This window comes from Sycon ciliatum, chromosome 4 (genome assembly GCF_964019385.1).
Source record: "Sycon ciliatum chromosome 4, ocSycCili1.1, whole genome shotgun sequence".
Taxonomy (NCBI): Eukaryota; Metazoa; Porifera; class Calcarea; order Leucosolenida; family Sycettidae; genus Sycon; species Sycon ciliatum.
Genome location: NC_088646.1, coordinates 26,733,212 through 26,751,119, shown reverse-complemented (window position 1 = coordinate 26,751,119; position 17,908 = coordinate 26,733,212). Strand labels below are relative to the sequence as shown.

Sequence of the window (17,908 nt, the reverse complement as noted above, 5' to 3'; positions counted from 1 at the left end):
GGTTCGAACGCACCTACATTGATGTACGGGTATTCAACCCCCATGCGTCTTCGAACCGTTCCAACTCACTTGCTGCTACCTATGTCCGTCATGAAAAGGCTAAGCGTCGTGCGTATGAGCAGCGCCTGAGGGAGGTGGAGCATTCCAGCTTTGTCCCCGCCATCTTCTCTACCACCGGAGGCATGGGAAAGCATGGTGCTTCGCTCTACAAACGCATCGCCTCTCTCCTTGCTGCCAAGACTGGGGAGCCATACAGCATCACCCTAGCTGCCATCCGCTGCCAGATTGGCTTTGCACTGGTCCGTTCAGCGCTGATGTGCTTGCGTGGTGCACGCAAGGCATTCTTACCAGCAATGGCCTCAGACTCGGCAGCGCTTGTTGTTGCTGAAGCAAGAATCTCAGCTTGAGGCTTACATTATTTATATCTGTCAAGTGTCATTAATGACATTGTACATGATCATCACCGCGTGCGCTCGATCTAATCATTGGACCATCACCACGTCACCACGATACAAACCTTCTCCTTGGCTGGACGGTGAACTAAGGCAATTACTCTATCGCCGGAAAAGAGCACATAGGAAAATGATACAGAGACCGGATGATCAACGTCTAACTCAGGCTTTCCGTGCTCTAAGGCGCGAAAGTAAACTCCTCATGCGAAGAAAGAAAGCTGCGTATTTCCAAAACGAACTGACTCGAAACAATCGCAACCCAAGGCTACAGTGGAAAACAATCAACTCTTTGCTTGGGAGAACAACTGTGTACCATGAGCCCCATGCCTCAGTCAAAGACATTTCAGCAACGTTCGCCAGGATAGTCTCACCTCGAGCCCCTGCCCCAGCAACACCTGCAGGTGCAGCTAGCACCGTGACCTTTGGACACCTCAACGTATCACCGACCGCTCCACAGCGCGCTTCGAGTGCACCCTCACGATCAGGCACAGGTATCGAACTACCGATCGGACCAATGCCAGAGCCGTCCCTCACTGAGTTTGAACCGGTGTCAGCAGCAACCATAGTGTCCCATTTGAAACGCCTTGACAGCCACAAAGCAAGTGGTCCAGATAAAATACCTCCGTCCATCTACAAACTCCTCCAGAAACAAATCGCTCCCTCTCTTGCCCAGCTCTTCACCATCTCTTTCAGATCAGGTATTTTTCCCTCTTTATACAAGATTGCCAACGTTCGTCCAATTCACAAGCGCGGGAGTTCATCTGATCCCAGTAATTATCGACCTATTTCCCTCCTCCCGATCGCTTCCAAGCTGCTGGAGAGGTGCGCGTATGAGCAGATCATGTCGCACATACAAGGTGAATCATTTCCGAACGCGTTGCCGAATGAACAGTTCGCCTACCGCAAGCAGCATTCCTGCGAAGATCTTTTAGCCATGACAACAAACGACTGGCAAGCATGTCTAGACAAGGGCCAATTTGTTGTCGCTGCTTTTCTCGATCTCAGCAAAGCATTTGACACAGTCAATCACGCCTCCCTTCTTCAAGAACTCTTCTCTATTGGTGTCGGTGGTACTGCACTGCAATGGATAGCTAGTTTCCTATGTGACCGTCGCCAACGAGTAGTCACGAAGCATCAGGAAGGTGAACAGTACACACCTACAAGAGGTGTACCTCAAGGGTCAACATTGGGTCCTGCCCTCTTTAACCTATCTGTCCGAGCTCTGCCATCATGTACCATCACGAGCAAGGTTCGGCAATTTGCAGACGACGTGTCTATGTATAAGGCAGGCACGAACTTGCAGAAACTCACTGATGATCTCTCTGCTGACATATCTGTCATCAGAGAGTACCTACGTGACCGAGGTCTCAATCTTAATAACTCCAAGACTCAATTTATCATCATAAGACAAAAAACAAAATGTGTTCCTCCTAACATCTGCCTTCGGCTCGGCGATGTCCTCATATCCCCAACACCAACGGTGAAGTATCTTGGCCTCACCATTGACGAACATCTATCATTCTCCTCATATGTCACTGAAGTTGAGAAAAAGGTCGGAACAAAACTTGCCATGTTCCGGAAGATCAGGGACAATCTGACACCGGCTGCGAGAAAGACCTTCTACTGCTCATTTATTCAAGCACACCTCGAATATGGTTCTAATGCGTTTGTACACTGCCTTCACACCACACAACATGATAGACTAACTCGTATTGCTAACCGCGCTGTTAGGATTGTTTTTGGTTTCCCTTGGCACTATGATGTTTCAGTCTTACACACCAGATATGGCCTTGCTCCTATTGCACTGCGCTATCAGCTTAAACTGTATATTCTTGTCTTTCGGGCCCTACGTGGAATGTGTAGCACTCTGCTCTCTGATTGCTTCTGCCTTCGTTCTGCCACAACACGCACAGCTGCCCATACACGTTCCCAGTCCATAGATTCACTTGCTCTGCCTAAAGCACGCACTCGTTATGGCTTATTCGCTTTGAGCTTTCTGGCTTCTGACCGCTGGAATTCTCTTCCAGCTGACATTCGCTCTTGCTCCTCGCTTTCACTATTCCGCAAATCTATACGTGACCACATAGGGTACCCTGTAAAAAGGCCTTAGGCCTGTGGGGATTGCCCTATTCAAAATTTAAATAATAATAATAATAATAATTGATTGTCTTTATTTTATGTTTTGCCCGTACAAGAGGCATGGTTTGAGTTAAAAAAAAAAAAAAAAAAAACCCAAGAGTATGCAACTGTGATTATGGGTGCATGCGTGGCGCGCTGCCTTCATTACGTAACTTGCCTTCATCGCGCTCTGAAAGCATGCATTCAAACTCTCAATTTCTCGCACGAGCCCATCCGTTTTTGCTCGATTCGTTCCAGTACCTACACAATCTCTGAATTCTGGCGCGTGAACTCCAGTTCCGTACGAAAGTTCATTTCAAACTGGAGAGAAAGTGCGGTGTTTGATTTTCCGCAGTGCGCGGACTGCAGCTGAATGATGTAATGAAGGCAGCGCGCCGCGCATCTGGCCCATATAAAACAGTCCGTGCGCCAAGCCTTGATTTGCCTGATTTTTATTTTATTTGCGGGAAAGGGTGATACAGGTTTTATGCAGGGAAAGATGACGACGCTCATGGCAGTTGAGGGAGAATTTTGCCTAATTTTTGGCAATTGATTTTGCTTCTCCTATCATATCACTGGGTTCCTAAGTCACCAATGTAGTGGGAAATGATGAGTTCTATCCTTTGCTGTGATGACGAGTGGGAATTTGAGGTCGTAACCTCAATGTACCTCTTTTATTAGGAAGAAACTATATTCCCTATTTTTCTAATTTCGTCGACTCGAGTCGAGAAGTAGACGAATTGCAGCTGCCAGAAGCCGCGGACACGAGGCAGTCATTAGAAACCTCAGTAAGTACATAATTGTGTGCCCTGTGATAGAAATAGTCTGAGCATACCAGCACGGCTAAGCCGATGGCACTAATTGAAAGACTTTGTATATCATTTCGATAATTTTTATACATATTGTTGTCATGTGGAAAACGAGTATACCAGCAGCCACTAAAAGTATACAAAGTTATAAAACGTATTCAGTTCTGGTGTCTGAACTATTGTAGTGCATTTGTGAACTGTTCTGAAATACCTCAGCTCTCAGAAACCATCAAAACGCTCTTGGAAAAAAGATACAATATGTAGTTACGTGTGTGTGTGGGTTTAAAATTGTACATACATACATGTACGTGCATTTCTGTCCACTAACATTGCTTGCGGTTTAACAAATCGTGCAGCTCCTTCAGGTCAACACCGAGAAATGAGGCCGGACCTTTGGCATTGGAAATAATTCACCCCAAAATGGACATACATGAAACAGCAAAGCCATAGTTAAAATTTCAAAACCTCAGCAAGCACAGAGATGTCAACGGTGTGAAATTGAACACTTCCAGACAGTTACACACAACATACAAGGTATGCTTGCAGACCAGTTGCAGATTTGAGACTATTTTAAATCTGCGTGAACATGCATAACACAATTATGACATTATACACGCATCCAAATATGCATACCGGTACATGTACTTGCATACATACTTACACGTAGCTCAATTGCTGGAGGTGGTGGCGCTTGGCATGTTCTGGCAGTTGTGACACTTGCAACCTGGGCCACACAACCCATTTGCCTTCACCAGCCTGTGCCCTGACCATCATGTGTACCTGCTCCGCCATTGCCGAAACTCCCTTTTCTGATTCTGTCCTCTTGTTCACTACAGGTATGTCCGTGGCAAGCTTGTCGTGTGACATTGAAGCGCATCGCTGGGCGGAAAGAGCATCATGCAAGGGCCTGTTGCGTGTTGGACCCTCTCCGTAGCAACAGGATACCACGTTTTTTTTCACATTCGGGTATACAACTTCAATGTGCTCTGCCAACACTTCCATTATCTGGCTGAGAAGCCATTTTGCTGGTTTGTGTGAGCCTGTGGCAGCGTGGTGCATGAAGTGGTCGTGCAGTGTGACCAACAAAACTGCACTCTTTGAGAGCAGTTGCTCTCCAGCAAGCACGAGTGTTGCCGCTAGAGCCGTGTGTATGCCCCGCTGTGCTATAACAATGGCATTCAATTGGTAATCTGCGCTTGCGTAGCCGTCTACTGTAACCAAGGCCAGGTGTGCATTGTAGCACTTGGTACAGTAGACGGCGTCCTCTGAAACAGTGATGCCCTCATCCTTCAGCTTTGCTGCCACAACCTGGTAATTTGCAGCCTTCCGCAATGGCTCTAGCTCCATTGGCGCATGGCAATCGCCACAGTGGTGCTTACGGCCGCTGGTCAGCTGGCTATAGTGCTTGGAGCACACCACTGCATCCTTTATGTCCTGCCCATCCTGCAACGGCAGCGAGTCAGTTTGTGTGGGTGGATAGCGTGTAATTGCATCGGCATCGCAATCTGCCACGGAGCATTGCCGGTGCCGGACGGGTGGTGTGTCCACACTGCTGCTGCTGCTGCCGCTGTTGGTGCTGCTGTTGGTGGTGGTGGTGGTGCTGCTGCTGCTGCGTGTAAGGGATTTCTTGCAAGGCCCCCAAATACATGCATGGCCCTGCAAGTCATGTGCATGCGGGTACCTGTCAGTTGCCCATGGTGCAGTGATTAATTGTTGCCAGTTGCTGATTGACGTGTTGTGGGTGTACTTCCCGTCAAGTGCATTCACTCCACATATGCCACAGGGACCACATGAACGCTCGGGGTGGAGGTCTGCAGCATGGCTGCGCCTACCAGGCATGGTGTTTCAAGTCTAAAAACATGTAAAAAATAAAGAAAAAATGGGGTATATGAAATTGGCTGTCCTGAAAGTATGGTAGCCCGGACACGAACGAACTCCGGGATGTGAGGAGAGGAAGACTTACTGCGCCCCAGACTGGGAAGTATGTCACGGTGAAGCCGCGGCTAAGGTCATGGCACTAAATGAAACTTTTGAAAACAAGAATCTCGTCGAAATGGCAGTCTGGATAAGAAGGCGAAAAAAGGATCTTCATAAGCACTGGGCAAACTTTGAACGGCAATTTAGGGAAGAAATATACCTAATAAGGATAAATTTCGGCAAAGGCTGATGCGATACGAAGGAATAGCTCAGTAAAACAGAAAGTTCACGGTCTGTCAATGGACGTCAAGGTATGCCTTTCACACGATCTTCTCTCTCAACACTCAAATTTCGCGCCGCGCGGAAAATAAAAGTCACGGAAAAAGAAGGTTTTTTTGAATCTGGCGATCGGACTGAAAAGAGATCACAGTTGCATACTCTTGGGTTATGGACTCTTGCCGTTGTACCAAGAGTTACGTACTCTTGGTTGTACCAAGAGTCCATGGGTTATGGACTCTTGGTTGTACTCGTACTTCATGAATCCAGTCTTGTAGCACCAGCACACCTACGTACCTGTGTGGTGGATCGGGATTCGGGAATCGAATCGGCATCCTTGTTTGTCACCATGGTGACACCAACCACGATCTACTTGTAGAGTGCTTTTTACAGCAGTCCGCTCCTTGAATCCTGATGACTCTGGTTGACACCATACAATCACAACTACATAACTGTTACTTCCCGCTTGACACTCGTCGTGATGTGGAGACTTCCACTTCCTGGTCCATGGCCCGGGCCAGGGAAAGAGATGATCGGGTGGTGTCTGAAGCAGGGAGTAGCACAATACCGTACTACTCCCTGGTCTGATGAAGACCACAGAACGGTGGCAAGATCGTTCCTGTGAATTCGTGACTTTATTATATTAAATAATAATGTCCGCAGATTGAGTATAATACCGTAAAGTAGCGTTGATCCGCCCCCGGGGCCCCACGCCATGTCGCTTCCCAGCTGGGTTTTCGGCAGGGGGCGGGAATTAGATCAAGGCTGTCAAGTGCAGTACGATGTACAACAACGTAGAGGATCAGACTCAATGTGCTGGATTGTGCACATTTTGATCCTGGATTGGCAAGTATTGTGTACAGCAGTGCATGCGTCGGTTCAACATCGTATTTCGTTGTATACGCCAAAGTCGCTTCACAAGGAGAAAATCGACAGGGGGCGGGAATTAGAGAGGGGGCGGATCAACGGTACTTTACGGTAATAATAATAATAACATAAGGCCATGGTAAAAAATAAAGTTGATTCTCAGGTCATGAGCCTGTGAAAATCGGTGCAAGCGAGCGACTTTTTATTTTATTTCCCACAATTTTGTTATCTCCAAAGATAGGGTCACACATATGTACGTCACAGGTTCATAAAATTATTTTATTATTCAGGCCAGGGAGTAGAAAAATACCGGTATTTTACTACTGCCTGATTCATGCTTTTCGCATTGACCGTTTTCATGTGCGCATATGCATACATAGAAATAAAAAAAATCGTCGGTGCGCCGCCAAAAATCGGTGCGCGCGTACTTGAGAATCAAAGATAATTTTTACCATGGCCTAACATACATGTATGTATAATAACACACTGTTGTGAATTCCAGCAGAAATCCAAGAGAGCTCGATACCGGGAAGGTAGAGCCGTGACACACTAGTCAGAACAACAGATGGCTTGATCAGTCACAACTTAAAGTTTCATGCCATCTCAGGCACTCATCAGGTGATATGAACATCAAGAAAAATCCAGTTGCCGACCGCACGAGGAAGTCCATTATCGAAGTATTCAAGCAGTATGATCTAAAAATCACTATCGACGTTAATCTTTCGACAGTGAATTTCCTAGACGTCACGCTCAGCCTCGACACCGGGAAATTCCAGCCGTATCGTAAACCTGGAGACGCACCTCTCTACGTCAACGCCATGTCCAATCACCCACCATCCATACTACGGAACATCCCTGATATGATCGCTCGACGTGTCTCAAGCATATCTGCCGACAGCGGCGTATTCGCCGATGCTGCCCCTGCATATCGCAATGCATTAGCGGCCAGCGGATTACCTGCCAACATCAAGTACATTGACCCAACGCCCCCTGCTGCAATGAACGGCAGCAAGCAAAAAAGAAAAAGGAAACGGAATGTGGTGTGGTTTAACCCGCCATACTCCAAGAGTGTCCGGACCAACATCGCCGGCACCTTCCTCCGGCTGATCGACAAGCATTTTCCTAAGGGGTCCAAAATGAACAAAATCTTCAACCGCTTCAATGTGAAGGTGAGCTACTCCTGTTTGCCGAATATGGCCCACATTATCAGTGGCCACAATAAGCGTCAATTGTACGTCCAGGAACCGGACAAGCCGTGCAACTGCCGTCGCAAGGACCAGTGCCCTCTCAACGGAGCGTGCCAAGCAACCAGCATAGTCTACGCGGCGGAGGTGTCGAGTGATGGCCACAGCGATGGGCCCAAAACCTACATTGGCAGTACGGAGCCTCCATTCAAGCTTCGATACGGGAACCACAAGACATCCATCAAGCTTCCTGGATACCGCAAATCCACGGGCCTCTCAAAGCATGTGTGGGAATTAAAAGATAATGGCAAGACGCACGACATCAAGTGGCGAGTGGTCCAGAAGGCCAAGGCCTACAGCAATATAACAAAAAGATGCAGCCTGTGCCTCGAGGAGAAGGCGAGAGTAATCACTGCCGACAGGAGAACGAGCCTCAACAAGCGGTCGGAGTTGATATCCAAATGTCGACATCAAAATAAATTCATGCTGTCAACACCGATAACATGATCTTCTCGGCACCCTGCCTCCAGGCAGTATGGCCAGTTGATAGCTCTCTGCCGCCTTGTCACCATCATCATCTTTGCACCGCGGAACTCACTAGCTAGGCCAGCTCAGTTTTATCACCTTTATCCTTTATCACCTTAGTACCGCGATCCTTACTGGCTATGACACTGAATCGGATATGAGTTGATAGCGCCCCTAGCGCTTTCTGTTATCCTTGTCCCGCCATACTGGGCTTTAAATAGTGGGTTATTTTTCTTGATGTTCATATCACCTGATGAGTGCCTGAGATGGCATGAAACTTTAAGTTGTGACTGATCAAGCCATCTGTTGTTCTGACTAGTATGTATAATAATAGGGAGTTCAGTCACGTGACAAATCAGCTGAAAACAGCCTTCACGCGGGTCACGTACATTAGCATGGTAGCGGTGGCACCATGGACTTCGCTGCAGTTTTTGTCGAATTGCTTTGTCCTGCTTTCTTTTTCAAAGTTGAAAGTTGGTGCGTTTGATAGCTGAGGTCTTCCTGCTCGTTTTGGTGCCGCACTTGCTTGGGCAACTGTAGTTTGAGCTTTTTGTTGTGAGGAGTGTAGTTTTCAATTGGATTTTTCATCCGTTTGGAGGGAGTACACGGCCAGGAAACACCCACCATCGTGTTCAGCGACCTCGAATTATGTAGAATAGTGCTTTCTTCTCGAGCTGGGGGATCGCTCTTCATCGCGCTTTCAAGACTTTCACCTCCTGGTCGCCCGAAATGAATGAATTTCTGGACCCAATATGTTCAAGCGCTAGGAGTGTTTCAGATGATTTGTTGGCCCTAGTGAAAGATTGCACCTGACGGAGACTTTCGCTATTGCGACAAAGTGAGCTATGATTTTGTATTCGACTCGTCGCCTTGAAACCAGAAAGAAATTGCTATGGAGTGGTGCTCTGACATGGATCGCGTCAGTGATTGGATTGTACGCATATTTCACTATTGTACATTTTACATGTAAAATGTACATGTACATGTACATGATTGATCAACTGTGTGACAGCCCAGTAAAGTTGGGCATCTGAAGACCAAACTGCTGTATTTACAAATTGTGTACATGTATACTATACAACCATAGCCACCAGTGCTCACTTCAATTTCATAGTAGTGGAACTCGTGTTCAATGGATTTAGCATTGTTGCTATGGTGGTTGCTACGGGCGCCATGCTCGTTCTCATTGGTCATCGCTTGCCGAAATATTATATTTTGGTCAATATTAGGACTAACCAACCTGTATTGCACCTATATTACACCTATATTGCACCTACAAGCCAGATTTCATATCATTCTGACAATATTGTACTGTTGCTAAGCATTTGCTAGGCTTTCCGGAAAACCCTGTTGGTGCCACAGCAGTATGGCATTCCGCATACATCATGATGAAGGTTGGCGTATGACTTTGACGCCTCATATCTCTGGTATCCTTCAAGATTTTTCATCCAAATTTTCTGTGCTATCTCCTGTACTGTAGTTCTTCCCGAAAACAAACAGTTTTCTTGGTTTACTACGAAAGAAAAAAATACGGTGATATCCCTAATAATAACATATATCCGGTGTCGACTGGCGTTTGCATTGTTGCGGTCGGCGATCATGTGCATCCGCGGTGCCCGATCGTCATATCACCGTCCTGTGAATGCATTGCGAGAGTTGGCAATCTCGGAGGGCCGGCTGTGAGGTTTTGGAGACGATGGTGGGCAGGACAGTGCCCTTGTATTTTCCTGTTTTTTTTGGTGTTTTTGGGTTTTTTTCTCGTTTTTTTGCGTTTTTTTCACACATACAATTGTTTTCATTTTTTGGTGTTGTGTTCTAATCATTCGCCATGCCACTGTCAATTGTATTCTGTTTACAGTTTAGCCCTTTCCCAAAGATGCCATAATTTTTCGCAACTTATGCTTTTCGCAACCGTGCCAAAACAAGTGCTAGTTGCTGAAATCGCATCCATATTTTCAGAAAAAGCTCAAAAGTTGCTAATATCACAACCTATAAAAAGAAGAGTTCTAGTGCAAAAAACTACACAAAAGGGAGTAGAAATAGCAGAACTTACGGTGCATCGACAGCAAACTCGTCACAATCGATGTAGATCTACACCCCCTCCTGCGGTGAACCACCACTTTACACAGTGCCAGTAGCCTGTTGCATGTATCCTACATGTACATGTACATCATTCTAGTGCAAGGAAAAGGGAACTATTACTTCAGTGCACAATGTGACATTATCACAACTACCGTTGATCTACTGTTTCTCTGAAATCAGTCTGAAGGCAGGCGAGAAATGAGCGAGTACGAGTTTGCATTTGTCCGACATGAAGTCGGTGAGTCGGTGACTTGACCGTTTGACCCCATGCTATGGCGCCAATTGCGCTAAGGTTGCGGAAAAGTTGCGACTGAATAGTTCGCGAATATGAAGAAAAAGTTGCGAAAGTTGCGAAGGTTGCGATTTCTACCTAAATAACGAAAAGTTGCGAAAAAAGTGGCGAGCATCTTTGGGAAAGGGCTGCCCGTAAAAGAGGCCTTATAATAATAATAAAAAACTTTATTAGGATAACCCAAAGGCAAAGGCTGACCGCCTATCGTGGGGTCCGTCGCATTGAAGGATGATGGTACAAGAGAGTACAGATTTATGATTGTGTGAGTGTTGCCCGCAACTCTCTGACCGCGTAGACCCCAGTCTAGTCTGACGAGTGAAGGCTGAAGAAACTGTGGGCATCCACGTACAGATCGTGACACTTCCCTGCACCTCATCGAGACCTACACTGAGAGCATTCGACCGGATTTCCATGTCCACGACAGTACAATCATGTAGGTCCCCGCTACTGTAGTTCTAGTCCGAGGTCACTAGATCGCGATGCAGCCTCTAACTCTGCCCTTTCGGACTGCAGACTAGTATTAGTAAGCTGTACATGTATGCTGGTACCGGTATGCAAACATTGTAGAGTCATCCACGGTTATGACCAGGGAAACCACTGCAGTTCGTCTCATAAGAAAATGGAATACAGTCCTCCAAATAATTAATTGGATTTCCCTGCACGCGACTGACTCGTGGCTCCCTGATCTGACATGATCCGTCAAAATTGACAGCCGGCCAGCCGGCTTCAAGGCAAATACGCAATGTTATTAGCGCTGTGACTGTAGTTGACAGAAAGGGACAGGGAACTAGAGGGCTGGTATATCTTTCGAGTGATGTACTTTGACCAGGTAGATAAGGGAAATTCCTGGTTGTGGAACGGTGAGTCCGCGATACCCGCGCTTACTGGGAAAACTGGAACGAAGTGATGTTACGGCATTGCACTGTGTGTGTGTGTGTGGGGGGGGGGGGGGGTAACGCCATTGTTCAATCGTATCTCATGATTCTCATCACACAAACTGAGAAGAGACATGGCAGTTGTGATCATACGCGCTACACAAGTAACACACGAGCAGTACCACACCTGCATGCCTACATGCACTTGAAGACTCTGGCAAGGAAAGTTTCGAAACTCGGGTTTACTTTACTCAGTGCAGTGCAAAAGGGCCAACTCTTAGGTCAACCAACACAACGTTGTCTTTCAGAAGTCCTGTATCACTAACCTGAGGACACAACGACTCGAAGCTGGAAGGAGAGAGTTGGAAAGACAGTCATCATTCAACTCCTATAAAGATTCAACACAAGCACGCCTCGAAACAAACAGGCGGAGCTTGCGTACTAGCACCCTGTGCTGCAGATAGATCGCGCACCAGTTGCACTTTGAATGATAGTCCAGGGGCTGGTTATCCACCAGAAAGCAGAGACTTCATAGAAAATGGAAGAGCAAGGCGGCAGTGGGTGCTCACAGGCAGACCAAGTGCAACAAGATCTCGGATCGGGGCAGAGCGATTTCGAGCCCGCATCGGAGTCAATGGCGGGTGTTCCATCGCTCTGCCGTAGCCCCGACGCCATGATAGAGATAGTGGTGGAGATTGCAAACGGTGACGAGATCGCCATGAAGATGACGCCCACCAGCACCATTGGCGACGTGAAGGAGCTAATCCACACCAAAGCCGGCATTCCGGGACACTCACAGTGGCTGTACTATGAAGGCGTCCTGCTCACTAGCGACACGAGTTCACTTCGACACTACGATATCCAGCACGGCGCCACACTACACTCCATGGCCAACGCAATACAGATATGCGTGACGACCAGCAATGCGGATAGAATCATTTCCCTACGCGGAGAACCGGGCGATACCATAAGCCAGATCAAGGCACGCATCCAGTTTCGCGAGGGAATTCCAGTCCGCCAGCAGCATTTCTTCTCCACGCTAGGCAACCCACTGGAGGATAGCCAGACGTTGAGAACGTGCGACGCTGCTGTAGAGCAGGCCAGGATGCAATTGATTATGCACCTTCAAGACTCTGTGGACGTGCCCAGCGGACAGCAATCACGGACCGGTAGCTCTCTCCGTCCAGACCCAGGGTGGAATGATGATAATTTTGGTAATGCTGGTCTCGCTGAAAAGGATAGTCGGAAAGCTCTTGCCAACAGCGGTCCACAGCGTCTCCAGTTTTCAGACCAAACACCCAATGGTGAGCTCAAACCGTGCCAGGACAAGCACAAAACACCGCACGACAACTGCGTTCTTCGGCCCTCTCATCAGATTAGTTTGTTTGTGAAACCTTTAACCGGGGAAGCAGCAAGACTGACCGTAGATTCGAAAGACACCATTCGAAGTGTCAAGATGAAGATCCAACATAAGTTGGGAGTTCCTCCTGACCAGCAGCGTCTGATTTCCGCAGGAACTCAACTCATCGATACTGAAGCGCTGAGTGAATATAATATTACGGCTGAGTCGACACTGCACTTGATCGTCCGCCTTGTAGGCACCATGAGCGTGCATGTACAGGCCGCCGAGACCGGCGAACGGTTAACGCTGAGCACCGAGCCACTGGACACTGTCGACAGCGTCAAGGTCAGGCTTTGCAACGAGCTGGGTCTTCCACCGAAGCTTCATCACCTGTACTTGGCCGGAAAGCAACTTGACGGAGATCGAACACTGAGCGATTACAATATCTCCGGTTGCTCCACCCTCCGCATGAAGTCCCTCGAAGCGGCGAGGTCCGCGGAACTGTGGCCGGTCAATGAGGTCACCTACCCGAGGGATGCGGCCATATCTACTGAACGTCCAAAAAATGCGTCCCTTCGTTCTCATGATGACGTCAAGACCAAAGTCCAGCAGTGCGCGAACCGTTCAGAGCGTAAACCGCTCGCTCCCTGCACAGCGCTCCTCCAGAAAGCCGTGCCAGACCCCGCCACCAGAAAGCAGATTATCCGGCCCAGAAAAGAGGAGCAAAGGGCACAGCCGGCGCTTGCGGAGAACGCCGCCAGAGGAACAGAGCAAGCCACCAGAGGAACAAGAACGGTCAACCGTGGTAGCCACTGCGATGCCAATGCTGGAGCAAAATTGGTTGCAACAAACAAACAGAAAAAACAGCAGCAGAACTTCGGGTCTTCGCTTGTACATCAGAAAGCTGAGTCTGAGAGCAACCGTGGCCCAAACAGTGCCATCAATCATTCTAGCGAGGACTCTACCGATAATGCGCCGGTGACACGCAGCCCTGACATTACATCGCAGGCGGCTAGATCCACTCCAACCCCTTCAGAACGTCCTCTACTGTTAATTCCACCTGGAAAGTGGACAGTACAACACCTGAACGAAAGTGATCGTCAGCACAGGAAGCGTACTCGAAGACCTGCCTCCGAACCCTCTTCTTCATCCGGAATTGGCAGTGGCGGGGGTAACTCGACAGCTAGCCCCGGAGCCAGCTGCTGCCCGATCCCAGTGCACTGGGATGCCTCACTCCGCCAACTCAGCTGGATGGTGCAGGAAACGACGAGAATTCCACGACATGAACAAGACGTGTGGGTGACCAGTCGTAGGGACCCTGGAACGTCCGTGCTCATCTCCACTATGGAGGATTGTCTGCCAAGCCATGCACACTGTGATTGTCGTGAGAGCAGCTGTGCGCAAGAACACGAAGTCGAACAAGGGTGGAGAAGCTTGGCGCTAGCCTTCGCGCTGCTTTGCACAGCATTACTTGCCTCTGGCGCAGTTAATCAGCTCGAGGGCTTGGCCGCAGCAAACCAGCAATCATCAGCCTTGGGCCAAAGGCACACGGTCAAAGTTGGGGATCGTCCTAGCCGTACTGACAGAGGAAGGTAAGTCTGTGAGCTGCTGCTTCACGGCGTGATAGTACAGTCAGACCTCGCTTAACCGCACACATCCGTTTTCCACAAAAAAATCCGGATAGGCGAGGGAACAGGATAATCACACATATTGTACGTATGCATGCCATATGCTGTAAATCGGCAGCCAGCCATTTTCTTCCGGATGGTGAGGGATCCGGATAAAGAGGACCGGATAAGCGAGGTATGACTGTACACTATACAAGTACACTCGTATTGTGTTCATTTCTTATTCTATACAGATAGTTGTAAATCAAAATAATGGATTTGTCTCCCCGGGATCATGACGACAATGGAAAAATGCGCGTGGCGGCTGCGCAGGTCGTGTCACCTGATCTTAGAATACTCGTAATGTCGCATATGAAAGCAGGTGCTTACGGCCGTATAAGCCGGGGTTCGAACCATGCTTCTATTCAAGTTATGCTTCTATTCAAAACATGCTTCTACGTCAATATCATCAGTCTACACTGTGCAGTGCATACTGCCACGCACGTACTCGCACATGTACTTTACAGGGAGCGGCTTCTATTCAAGCCATGCTTCTGTGTTACAGCTCGCTTTAAAAAATCGGCTTCTATTCGAGTCCTGCTTCTATACAGGTCATGCTTTTATACGCGACACTACAGTAGTTGTACTGGTACATGTATGATCAAGAGTAAGCTTAAGTTATGACCGTGCTCTTGGTTTGATATCCAGCAATGTGTGAGATTCCATGGGATTTTTCACTCCTAGTCCGCTAGGAGCTATAATGACCTTGCAATGATCTATGCACAGAACTTACATGCATGCCATACATGTATGTTCTGTGATGATTTCAGGGTGAGCACCGTGGACAGACCACTCAATGACATCCCGGACTTCTTCGAGCTGGGTGAAGAGATCCGCAAGTTTCTCAATCGAGTGCAGTGCGGTTAGTATGCTTTCATCTGTAATACATGTAGATACTCTTTCACCACTTCTACAACCCCAGAAACGGTCTCTTCAAATTTGGTGGAATGTTGTTGTCGTTGTTGTTGTTGTTGTTGTTGTTGTTGTTGTTGTTGTTGTTGTTGTTGTTGTTGTTGTTGTTGTTGTTGTTGTTGTTGTTGTTGTTGTTGTTGTTGTTGTTGTTGTTGTTGTTGTTGTTGTTGTTGTTGTTGTTGTTGTTGTTGTTGTTGTTGTTGTTGTTGTTGTTGTTGTTGTTGTTGTTGTTGTTGTTGTTGTTGTTGTTGTTGTTGTTGTTGTTGTTGTTGTTGTTGTTGTTGTTGTTGTTGTTGTTGTTGTTGTTGTTGTTGTTGTTGTTGTTGAATTTGAATTCTTTATTCTCACGATGGCACCATCTCCAATAAGAGATTGTTGTTGTTGTTGTTGTAAGAGATTGTTGTTGTTGTTGTTGTTGTTGTTGTTGTTGTTGTTGTTGTTGTTGTTGTTGTTGTTGTTGTTGTTGTTGTTGTTGTTGTTGTTGTTGTTGTTGTTGTTGTTGTTGTTGTTGTTGATGAGATTTTATTTTGTATCGCAGACCAAACGGGCAATGATGCCCACTATTATGATGGCGATAAAGTAACGTCCAAAAGCCAATGTAAAGTGATTCGCAGCAAAGAGACTCCTTTATTGGAGTTGGAGAAGTGAAGAGTTTATGCGTAGAAAGTTACTGTGTTGGAGTTATGGACAATTTACTTGAATTTAAAACTCGGGTACTGAGCCAATAATAAAAGTAGAAAGGAAAAGGACATAATGAAGTGACTGTATATAGTATCTAGTTACAGTGGTGGAGAGTTACTCTTAACTCGTTTCCATATGTCCTTTTCCTTTCTACTTGAATTTAGTTAAGTATTAGTTTATCCTGTAATCCATACATGCAATAATTATAAAGGCGATCTCATGGAAGCTGCAAGTGTCTTAACTACACATGGTATGTGCATGTATGGCAAGTGTTTTTTTAAAAACTATATCAGAAATCGTCAGATGTGACTCCTTTGGTGTTCCAGTGATTGACAACAGAGAACGAATAGTGGTTCTGATTTCTCGGGTTTCGACTCGACTAACGATAGTGTGTATTCTCTACCATTTTTCCCCCCACCAGGAGACCTCGCTCGCGGGATGGTGACAAAAAACGGTGACAACTCAAACAACTTCACTGATACAATATGTCGCTACATTCGGAAGAACAAGTATGGTGAGGAGTCACCAGAGAATGTCCCAGGGCTCCTCTTTTACTTCTGCTCAAAGGAAGTAAAAACGTGCGGAGACTTGCTTGACTTGATCAAGAAAGTCAATCCAGGTGACTGTGAAAAGATCAAGAAACTGATCATGTAAGTGCCTAGCTGCATGTGACCTCAAGAATATTTTATAATTATTGGTAAAGTTATTGATGAACATCCCATGGGACGCAGTAACAAGTGTCTTCAGGTGCAGCTTTGCTTTCACCAAATAGGTTTTAGTGAGAGTCAAGCGATTCCCTGGTTTCGCCTTGGGTCCCAGAACGTTCCAAGAAGAGGTCCAGTAGAGACTTCTTGATTAATATTATTAACTTTGGAGTATTTTCCCAGGCTTTGGCAACGGTGTATGATGTATTCAACCATAGTGACAAAGAAAGAACTGCGGTGAATGTTGTGCAAACGCTAGTTCAAGGGATTTCTTCATCATTCCTTTATTATCATTCAGCACATTAATTTTATTTCCACCATGGTACTTTCTGTGCGCATTACCTTTTCTGCAATATATTTTGTGTGTGGCAATTTCAACAAAGCCTTCGTGGTTTGTCATTCAGCATACGCCAAGCTGGGGCCCAACTCAGCCAGCATGAACTTGCCAATAATAACAATAAGAAGAAGAACTAAGAAGTTTGCAGCGAAGAGACCACGATTGAGTGTTCGAATTCAGAGGACTTGAAACATTAGGTGTAAATGGCTGCAATGGAGTTTGCAAGTACTTAGAAAAGAACTATGAAGAAGAGCATAGCTTCCCTGTAACGTTAGCCTGTAAGAAGAACTAGGCATGTTTATCTGCCAGGCATAATGGTCTATATTGAAGTTGCTTTAAAAATGGAAAATGAAGAGAAATGCTATTCTTAGACACAGTGGTAAGGAGTTTATTTGCTTTGGCGGTGTGGGTTTCCTTGTATCTGCAGTGATGCCCTACCAGATGCAGACTGAGCTGTTGGCAAGAGCGAAGGGTGCCGGCCAAGAACAGTACTCTCTCCACGACCGCAGCGTGTTCTAGACCCTCTTTGCCCTGGGTCGTTGCACAGCAGGACTGTTCAATGAATCATCGGTGAGTGGCTGGCATTACCATTGAGCTGACATCATGCAGTATGTGAACACGTATCTACTTCGAAGTATCATTAGCAGTATTTGAGTCCATGTGCATCACGTTATGACTGATTGTAAGCCTGAGAAGAGTGCTTATGTACAGTAGTGGAATCTAGTCCTCAAACAGCTGAATCTAGGCACTCTTGTCAGAACTCTGCAGATTGGTGGCACGTACACGAGCAAATTGCCATTTCTCCCATCAATCATCTTTGGTTTACGTATCTGCTAGAAACCGAATGTCATTCTTTTTTTGTCCCGTT

The 17,908-nt window shown here is 46.8% G+C and overlaps 1 protein-coding gene and 1 long non-coding RNA gene across 2 annotated transcripts; both read left to right on the top strand.

Annotated features, from left to right (window-relative positions):
* The first annotated feature begins 3,042 nt into the window (after positions 1 to 3,042).
* Positions 3,043 to 4,745, top strand: LOC135813679 (uncharacterized). Its single transcript, XR_010553081.1, has 2 exons — positions 3,043 to 3,358; positions 4,216 to 4,745. It is a non-coding gene; the product is annotated as an uncharacterized LOC135813679 (long non-coding RNA).
* Positions 4,746 to 11,649: 6,904 nt separating this feature from the next.
* LOC135815344 (uncharacterized) lies at positions 11,650 to 17,610 on the top strand. The gene is made up of 4 exons (XM_065328626.1): positions 11,650 to 14,331; positions 15,177 to 15,268; positions 16,421 to 16,649; positions 17,468 to 17,610. The coding sequence occupies exons 1-4, from the start codon at positions 11,936 to 11,938 to the stop codon at positions 17,490 to 17,492; spliced, it is 2,742 nt and encodes a 913-aa protein (XP_065184698.1). The 5' UTR covers positions 11,650 to 11,935; the 3' UTR covers positions 17,493 to 17,610.
* The last annotated feature ends 298 nt before the right edge of the window (positions 17,611 to 17,908 follow it).

What these genes read in the sequence shown, in the direction of transcription:
- LOC135815344 (XM_065328626.1), top strand. Translation starts at nt 11,936, where the DNA reads ATGGAAGAGCAAGGCGGCAGTGGGTGCTCACAGGCAGACCAAGTGCAA. An exon ending in AGCCGTACTGACAGAGGAAG is followed by an intron (nt 14,332 to 15,176) that starts GTAAGTCTGTGA and finishes TGATGATTTCAG; the next exon opens with GGTGAGCACCGTGGACAGAC. An exon ending in TCTCAATCGAGTGCAGTGCG is followed by an intron (nt 15,269 to 16,420) that starts GTTAGTATGCTT and finishes TCCCCCCACCAG; the next exon opens with GAGACCTCGCTCGCGGGATG.